The sequence below is a fragment of the Zonotrichia leucophrys genome, chromosome 2 (genome assembly GCF_028769735.1).
Source record: "Zonotrichia leucophrys gambelii isolate GWCS_2022_RI chromosome 2, RI_Zleu_2.0, whole genome shotgun sequence".
Lineage (NCBI taxonomy): Eukaryota > Metazoa > Chordata > Aves > Passeriformes > Passerellidae > Zonotrichia > Zonotrichia leucophrys.
The window spans coordinates 39,313,983-39,323,387 of record NC_088171.1 but is presented as its reverse complement, the minus strand read 5'-3'; the positions used below and the strand labels follow the sequence as shown (position 1 = coordinate 39,323,387).

The 9,405-nt window shown below is 44.3% G+C and overlaps 1 protein-coding gene across 1 annotated transcript; it reads right to left on the bottom strand.

Annotated features, from left to right (window-relative positions):
• Positions 1 to 3,792: 3,792 nt before the first annotated feature.
• On the bottom strand, positions 3,793 to 9,394 carry RPL15 (ribosomal protein L15). Its single transcript, XM_064704635.1, has 4 exons — positions 9,287 to 9,394; positions 7,634 to 7,818; positions 6,159 to 6,295; positions 3,793 to 4,149 (listed from the first exon to the last, which is right to left on the bottom strand). Exons 2-4 carry the CDS (start codon positions 7,803 to 7,805, stop codon positions 3,844 to 3,846), a joined length of 615 nt encoding a protein of 204 aa, XP_064560705.1. The 5' UTR covers positions 7,806 to 7,818; positions 9,287 to 9,394; the 3' UTR covers positions 3,793 to 3,843.
• Positions 9,395 to 9,405: the final 11 nt, after the last annotated feature.

Genomic DNA, 9,405 nt, shown 5'->3' with positions numbered 1-9,405 from the left:
TGACAAGGGGTCCAGAAGAACAGGGTTCCAGTCCTGGCTTTGCCAGAGGCCTCCTCTGGCCCATTAGGTAAGAGCAGGACAGCCACTGAATTAAAGGTTGTGTAAGCAGTGTAGCTCAGACACTTCCTAACTGTAGGGAGCGAGGCTCTGCAACCTAAACACTCTGTGTGTAATTATTAAATTGAAGCTGATTCAGAACCTTGACACATGAAGAGAACAACCTACCGGCTCTCTCCTTCCTTTCATACAGCTTTACATTTCAAACAATTACTTTAAAAGGACTGGATCAAAAAGTTGGTGGTTGCTCAAAGCCCCAGAAAAGAGCATCCAATTCAAATCCAAATTGGATTTTTTTGTGGCTGCAGCAGTGTTTCCATCACTCTGAGTATTTTGGCTTGATACTCTCCGAACTAGACTTGTGTCTGCTGGAAAAGAAAAGGGATGTACAAAAATATGGTGTTTTTTCCCAGCCTGGAGAGTGAGTAGATAATAGAGTAGGAATCAGGATCTATTTTTAGAGCCTAGCTTTTTAATTCATTAGCTGTACAGAACTCTTCACAGGCAGTCACTTTTCTCTACTGGGTCAAGGCTAGGGAACAACTGCTGCATTACAAGGACAGAGATAAGTGAGAAAGTCGAGCTGTAACTCTCCTCCATCACTAATTACTTCATTCTAAGGCCCCCACAAAAATCACCAGTGAAATTCCATGACCTTCTGCTGCAAAGAAGGAGCCAACTGCCTCCTCCAGGAGCATCTGTGCCTTTTGCAGGCATTGTGCCAGCGTGCCTCTCCCAGCAGCACACAGCTGCCTCGCAGAGATTCCCAGTGCTTCGGAGACAAAGCAAGGAAACAATCACACTCGCTGTTGATTAGTGAGTCCCTGCTTTGCAACCCAGCTCGTGTTGCCAAGTAATGAGCACTTCTATTAGCTATGTGGAAGGGAGTTTCCCACTTGCTTATTTAAAGAACATCCTAAATCACACAATCTGTTTTTACACATCCCACCCTTTGGGACAGAAATAGTGCCCTTGCCAGGTCCTCACCTTGTACCAAAAGCTGAGTGATTAACTAATCTAGGCAGCTGACACAAAAGTGAAATCCAGCCTAATAAAAGCTTACAGTCAACTATTTTCAACAGCACCTAAACCGGGCTGAACCAGCCTGGTACTGTACAGTCCCACTTCTCTGCAGTTTAACTGTGGTATTCATTTTGTCTTGCATAGAAACCAGACAGCTCTTTTAATTACATCCAAAACATGCCTGCTCAGACTGAAAAATGATCAGCCCTGCAGAGCCAAGTAGATGGCTTGGAAACAGATTACTAGATTCCTCCATGTCTTAATAGATTTGCCTAGTGAAATTCCTGAAGCTTCCTCTTCCCTCCCCCTGCCCTCCTTCAGCTACAGCTTAGTGTCCCTATTTCAGGCAGACCCTTGGTGTCTGGGGAGGACTGAACTCACATTGCAGCCTCTCACTAGGACTGTCTCAGGTGACTGGTTTCTACCATAATCTTAAGGAACGCAGACTACCTGCAATCTCCTGAACTTGCACAACAGGTTCAAGAATCAAGTAGGAAAGGCAGAGATCACATAACCTCTCTCTAACCCTGGCTTCCCAAGCCAAGAACCCCAAACAAAAAAGGTTTTCCTCAATGTTTTGCCGTTTAAAAATAAAGATTAGTAAAATATAATTAGTCTTTCCACGTCACATAAATTCTGCACAGCAATGTCCCTTCAAAACCAAAATCCTGTCTTAAGATCATGAGACACTTCTAGCATGGAAAGACACAAAGGCAATTCAAGGACTTGGAATGAGCTGTACAGACCCAGAGCATCCTCTGAAGGCACCACCATCTGTTTCAAATTCCCTCACTGGACTGCTAGATACCACACCCCTTTAGATTCACTGTCATCAGCAGTTTTCAATAAACTTCAGAGGGAACAGTATTTTCTTTTAAAGTTCAAAGAATTACAGGACCACAAGGGCCAACCTAAGGTAGGTCTCTAGACCAGCCACCTGCCAGACACCTGCCACGTGCTGCAAGGTTTGAAAGCTGGCACAGCGTTAGTGCTGACTGCCCTGTCACCTGCTGTCACCCTCCCCCATCAATGACAAAGGTCCCAAACAGCTTAACAACCCCAGTACACTATCACCAGTCTTGAAGTCGTTGCCAAAAAAAATCATAGATTTGGGTTGAAAGAACCTTCAAGATCTAGTTCCAAATCCCTGCCATGGGCAGGGACATCTTTTTCTAGACCATGTTGCTCAAACATGCTCTGTACAGCTAATGAATTGAAAAGCTGGGCTCTAAAATGAGAGCCTGATTCCTACTCTATTATCTAAAATAATTCCAAAGGAATGGACACATTTGCCATACTGGCACTACCTGAAGCCATTAAATCTACAAAACAGACAGAGCAGCCCCCTCTCTGCAATAACCCCCTCCATGCTCAGGGGAGACCTCACTCATCAAATCTGCTCTGAGGAACTCCCACTTCCTATCCTACAACATCACAGGACTACCTTTCAAGATCAGTGATACTTTAATGGAGTGGCTAAAAGTCTCCCATGTTTAGAACACATAGCTTTAATACTTTTTAACAGATTATTTTGCATTTTTCTTGTTTGAACCAAATAAAACATGTCATCAGAAATTGCCACCTTGAGCTGTAATTCCTGGCTTTGAGAACACACTGCCAAAATGTCTCTTCCTTAGACTACCACCCTCCTGTAGGAACTTAGACTCATGAACACAGTGGAGTATTAAGTGAATTTCTTAGTTGAAACATAACATGTTTCAGTGTTTAACATGTTTCAAGAAAAAACCCCAAAACATTCCACATCCCAAGCTGAACTTCCAGGAAGACACAGCTACTTCTGTCGACCTTCTTCACAGCCTTCTATCAACCTCTTTTCCTATCACTACCTAATGGATATCTGTGGAAGCTATGACAGCCATCCACCTAATTTACCAGGACCTGCATTTAATCTCCCAGCCTTTATGTACAAACTGACTTCATGCTGACAAGGTCCCACTGTGATTTCACAAAAAGTAGTCTAGATACATTCATCTGTAACTGTTACCTAAATGAGTTTAGTTCTACCACCTAACTGTGCAGAGTAAATCAGAATGCAGCTCTTTAACACAGATGCATGTTTTCTGTTATCAAAAGGAAGGTTTAAGAAACTGTCCGCTCATCAATCTTGACAAGTGAAATACCTACTCTACAGTCAGTATTTTACTATTCAGCCTAAAATCTTATCATTCTTTGAAATGTGCCCACATTTTTATTACTGTGCACTGCAATGAACAAAGCAAGCTTTACCTTTCTATTCTGTGCTTAGCTGATTTAGACAATGTTTGTAGCTGAGAGGCCCAAGAGCTGGTTTGACACTGAAGTACAAAAAAACAGAACTTGAAAAATAAAACAGCCATTAGTATTTAATTACCCATAAAAAATAAATGAGCACTTTCAGTTTACATCTCATTGCACAAGATCAAAGCTGGCCTTCAGTCCAAGCACAGGACAAACACAGACCCTAACCTACAAACAGTGACTAAATAAAAAGAGAAAAAAGAACATGGACCAGCCCTTGGGCTTTCAATACACATTGCACACGTCCTTCCACATTACCCAAAGTGAAACCCATCACAGAACTCTCTACTCAGGGCCTACAATCTCCACAAGTATCAAATCACATTTTCAAAAGCCTGTCAAAATACGGAAACACCCAAACTCCTGGAGAACGCTACGCTTATCCACACAACCCAAGAAGCAGCAGAAGCACAGTTGAGTTGAACAACCAGCACGATCTTTATTGGGGGGCCGCGCTTACAAGGCTTAGCGGTAGCGGTGCAGCTGCAGGGTGTTGCGCCTCCTCCAGGCGGCACGGCGCGAGCCCCCGATGGTGTGGTGGAATTTGTGGCCTTTGCCGAGGCCGCGGCTCTTGCGCCCGGCCGACGTCAGCCCGCGCATCTCCCTGTGCTTGTGGACGGGCTTGGTGATCCATTGGGTATCGGGGTTCCTCCGGATGGTCTTATGGAAGGGATCGATCAGGATCACTTCAAAGAACTTGTAAGTGGAATCCTCGCCCACCCAATACGAGTTCAGGACTCTCAGAGCCCCACAGTGACGGCCGGCACGCTCCTAGAGGCAAAAATAAGTGCAACAGGCTGTCAAACCATGGATGCAGGACACTCTTCATGCAGAAAGATTACTAACTCAAACATCAAATTTCAATTTTCCCTAGGACAACCTCTTTTCCTGTAAAAACTCATCCCCTTCCAGATGCAAAGGTACAAGGAAAAGTAACAGCTGAAAAGAACGCTGTGTTATAAAAAAACCAAAAAGGCTGTTTGGATTGCTGCATGAAACAGTTTTTAAAGACCATGAACAGGAAGGTGCTTGGTTGACAAAAGAAAGAACTCCTTGTACACAGAAGCCCCCAGTCAGTAAAAACACAATGTTAAGAATAACTTCAACATGAATATGAAGAGCATTAGCTGCACTTGGGGTGATGGAACAATCTTTTATGGGAAGTTATGAAAGTGATTAATTTCCACATCCAAAGCTACAGGGGAGAAAGAAATTTCTGCAGAGTGTAAGCCTGTCCTGGTAGGAGTAAAGGAACAGCTGATGCAACAAATCTTTGTACCACTGCTGGCATATTAGCGTGTGCTACTCCTATCCTCACTTGTGGTTAGAAGACACAATTTTAGTTCAGAAAACAAAACAAAGCAGAAAATAGCAATTATGCAACTCAATCTGCTTCTCCTGTCAAGAACGCTCCTTATTTAAGACACACTGTGTTTAACTGTAGAACTTTATCATCATTATAGGGAAGCATGAACTAGTGGACCCCATTCATCTTCTTCCCCAATGTGATCTTAACCTATTGTTTCAGGCTTCCCTAAACAGCTTGACTATTTTCTGCACATGGAATAACATATTTTTAAGTCCTTTTATTCTAGTGTGAGAGCAACACCTGTATGAAATATTAGAACACCAACCATCCTCAACCAGCTTCTATTTGAGGATGGGAGCTCCAACTGAGGCTTTGCATTTCTGTAATCTGAAAAATATAAATCTTCTGGAAAGACTGTGTCAGATTCAGAAAATTTGAAGCTAAAACTGAGGGCAAATAACCTCTTCCATAGCTGTCCTAAGTGAGCATGTCATTAGCCCTCAGGTATCTGGGAATAACACATATGAAGACAATGCCATGAGCACTGAAAACAGAATAGCATTTTTAATTCAAACTCATCATCTGTATTTCTTTTAAATAAGCATGTCCTATTTATATTTTTTCCCTGAAAAAAAAACCCCACCATATTTAACTAGCAGAAGTCACTCAGCAGTATTTTTCAAGTCCTGAGAACAGAAAAGTCTTCTGCTTCAAGTTGGAAAGGCAATGACCCTTCTTCCACAATGTCTAGTTTGAGAATGCAGCCTGGTATTAACTCTAATCCACTGAAAGAGGGTTTTTTTGTAAAGGTGAGAACTCCATCTCTTCCAGACTACAACTGGGATAGCAATGAAGCTTACAAGATCTCATCAAATCAAAGTTTACATTTTGAGCATTTCAGTAACAAGATCTCACCTAAAAATAGGTTAACCACCAAGCTGTCTGCTTGTGAGGTACCAGTTTTTTATAAAGAAGCAAAAGGTCTCTGGCACACTGCCTCCAGCTCCTGCAATACATCTAAGGGTGCTGTGCAGCACCACTACACAAACAGGTGCTACAGGCTTTAAGACAGGAACTCACGTGTACTTTGTGAAAGGACCATCACCTACAGCTGGTGATCCACACCTTAGCACATGCAAGTTCTTATTTCTCATGCCTAGCTCTTTATTTTACTGTGGCTTGGACTAGTTATGTGTTTTTCATAACAAATATTGTGGCATACTTGAGAAGTATGAACTTCACTAAACCACTCAAGTGGTTTTCATAGACCCCATTTTAAAAGTCTGAATAATTTTTTTATTGTCTCAATAGAGTTTTAAAAGACTGCTGCTTTCCTGCCATCATTATTCAAAATCTTACTAACAACTTATTAATAAAACAGCTGGTTTGGTTCTGTATTTTTTGTCCTTAAGTATTTTCAGCTTTTACAGACTAAATTGCCAAATTTGTGAGCAATAACCAAAACACTCACCTCTGCTACAGACTGAAGACTCCTGGCAAACTTGAGCTGGTTAACACCATGATGCACGGGTTTACCATAGGTTGCACCTTTGGGGACTGGGCGTTTGCGGCCACCACGGCGAACGCGGACACGGTAAATAACATAACCTGAAACAAACAGCGACTCAGGAACTACAGCAATTCTAGCAGCAATTGTACTGCACTTCCAATCTCCCAAAATGTACATGAAATGCTGCAACACAGAGTCATTTTACCAATTTTTACCAAAATTTACAACTTGGGGTGGATAGTGCAAGATGGTTTTGTTATTTTCGTTACAACTGAGTAAGGAAAGTGATATCCTGAGGCAACTGGTTTTGGCTTCAAAGCAGAGCTTATGGCACCTTTTCACTATCCAGTCCCAAACCAAGATCAGCTACAGCTAAACTGTTTAAAAAAACCCTAAAAAAAAACCAAACAAAAAACAACAACCCAAAAAACCCCACCAACCAGCAAAACCACTACCTGAAATTCAGATGGCAGCACTCAAAAAGCACTGAGCACAAGCCATCCACAAACCCTGCTGAAATCCTGTTACTGAGGAATGACAAAACTAGACAGTGACAGAAGTGTCAAGTCCTAGTTTTTTATTTTCTTTGTGAATAAACATACTGGGTTTTTAAATGGATTTCCAGAAGTTCCACATGGATAGCCACTTATCCCATTTCTTTTCCTGACCAGTAACTGTTTTTCAATGACAGTACAAACTCCACCATCTTGCTCAAGTGCATGCAGCTGTAAAACTGTCATAATATGACTTGGGTTGGAAAGAACCTTAAAGATCCAGTTCCAAGCCCTCTGCCATGGACAGAGACACCTTCCACCAGACTAGCTTGCTCAGAGCTCCATCCAACCTGGCCTTGGACACTGCCAGGGATGGGGTACTCACAACTCCTCTGGGTGATCTGTTCACCACCCTCACAGTAAAGTTTCTTCCTAGCATCTAACCTAAACCTGCTCTTTCAGTTTGAAACCATTTCCCTTGTCCTGTCACTACATGCTCTTGTGCAAGTCTCTGTCCAGATCTCTTGGTAGCTCTTTTCAAGGTGCTAGAAGGTTACAGTTCAGTCACCTGAAAACAGTCAAAGTAGCAGATGACAAAACTTGGGCAGAGAAAGGACATCCCTCAAACCTAGGATACTAAAACCCCTGCTAAACTGTGTGGCACTAACACTGCACAAGAACAAAAACTGAGGCCAAAGCTCACTTGAGCTTCACCTGTTAGAACGCAACAGAAGGCACAGATGCGAATTAAGTGAAGTTACGGTTTTAGGCTGTGGGCACTGCAACCAGCTGAGGACATTTACGATATTCTGTTCATTTCATGCAGGACACTTCAGTTTACTGGGGGATACTTCAGTTTCACTTTGACACTGCTGTCAGTGTAGGAAGCCACGTCCCTCCACGGTGACCTGGCACAGGGACCTTATGTGTCCGTGCCATTACCTTGCTTGGCCTTGTAGCCCAGCCTGCGGGCCTTGTCGGGGCGCGTGGGGCGCGGGGCGCGGTGCAGGGCCGACAGCTGGCGGTACTGCCAGCAGCGCACGCGCAGCAGGAACCGCATCACGTCCGACTGCTTCTTCCTCCACAGCTCCTGGATGTACTTGTAGGCACCCATGGCTGTCTACCTGCTGGAGATGGATGGAGAGCTCAGTGAAACACTGCAGCAAGAACAATTCCCAGCTGGAACATCTGCCACCAAACCACACAAGGAGCAGCACGGGAAGACAGGGAGCTCTCACGCTTCTTTGCACCACTGACACATCTGGGAACATGGATCACACCTGGCAGCCTTCAGCATGACACCCTGCAGTCACCATTCCCAGCCATTTTCCTCCTCTTTTGTTTATTCTGAAGTGTTAAACTCCTCAACTGAGCAATTTGCAGCTGTGCTATGTCTGATACTACTGAACCCAACAATTAACAGCAGAATCGAGTTTTACATAAAAACCTACAGGATTTGTGAGGAGTTATTGTTAACTCTGACTTTACTAAAGTTTTTTCTTCTAAGTGAAAGCTTAACATTTTATTAATAAGTGGAAGTTTAACAGTTACTTAAAAAATGAGCTGGATTGGAACTTTTGCTTCTTTAGAGCTATTCACATGGTACCACAACATCCCAGGAAAGACAAGGCCTCCCTCCACATCCACTGAAACTGGGTTTTAAGTAAAATAAGCCTCACTGACCGTGTCATACTAAACAAAAAGTGCCACAGCTCAGTGTCCTCCTGCTGCTGACATTTGTGCTATGCTCCACAGATGCCCTGTGGAATTTTTTTTTTAATTGTTTTTAAAAATTGTTTCTGCTGGGCACCATTGGGGGTAGTTTGCATTGCCTTCAGCAGAACAAAGGCCCAACACAAAGTTCTTACAGGTCAAATTTTGTTTTTAGAAAACAATGATTATTACAAACTCCCTCTTCTGAACTGAATGTCTTAATAACATGAATATAATGTGAATGTCTTAAATTAATATGTGTTAAATTAATATTATGTCTTAATAGTTGAAGGCGTTAAAAAAAAAATCACATTATTACTTTATTTTGTCATCATGTTTACTGCTGTTTTCCCAAAACCTTCTGAGGCCTTACAGATCTGCAGCAATCAGCACGTGCGTCCTGAACTCCACCAAGCCCCCAGCCCAACTCACCATCAGATAGACGCAGCTCACTTTATTTACACGTAAAACCACGCCACAAACAGTTCGGGTGTGATTTTGGATACCCCTCTTGTTTGAACCTGCCCAGCTACAGCTCATCCATTCCCATCCCCAGCCACCCCACCCTTTCACGGCCTAATGGCACAAAAAATCCCCACGATCAAACGACAAACCCGGAGCAAAGCAGGGCGCGCCGTCCGTCCCCGACCCGCACCCGCTGTGGCGCGCCAGGGCCACCCGGGCTGCCCCGCTCCCCTCCCCGTCCCGCCGAGGCGCAGCCCGCGGGCCCTCCTCCACCGGCCTCCCAGCGGCTCCGCGCCGCAGCAGCATCCCCATCCCGGCCGGAGCCGGGCGGGCGCGGCGGCGGGACGGGCGGATGGGCGCCCGGATCCCGGGATGGCCGCGGATTGAGGGAAAGGCCGAGCGCGGACCGGCCCTCACCTGATGGCGCCCAGCGACGGAAAGGAAAGGCCCTACTTCCCACAAACCCTCGGGCCGGAGAAACTTCCGGCAGCGGCAGCGCTGCCTCATGGGTAATGTAGTCCTGCGGGATGCGGGCC

Bases quoted from the DNA above. Each gene is read 5' to 3' on its own strand.
- RPL15 (XM_064704635.1), bottom strand. From the start codon at position 7,805: ATGGGTGCCTACAAGTACATCCAGGAGCTGTGGAGGAAGAAGCAGTCG. The intron at 6,296-7,633 runs GTAATGGCACGG...TGTTTGTTTCAG, and splicing joins GGGCTACAAGGCCAAGCAAG to GTTATGTTATTTACCGTGTC. The intron at 4,150-6,158 runs GTGAGTGTTTTG...TTTTGCCTCTAG, and splicing joins GTCTTCAGTCTGTAGCAGAG to GAGCGTGCCGGCCGTCACTG.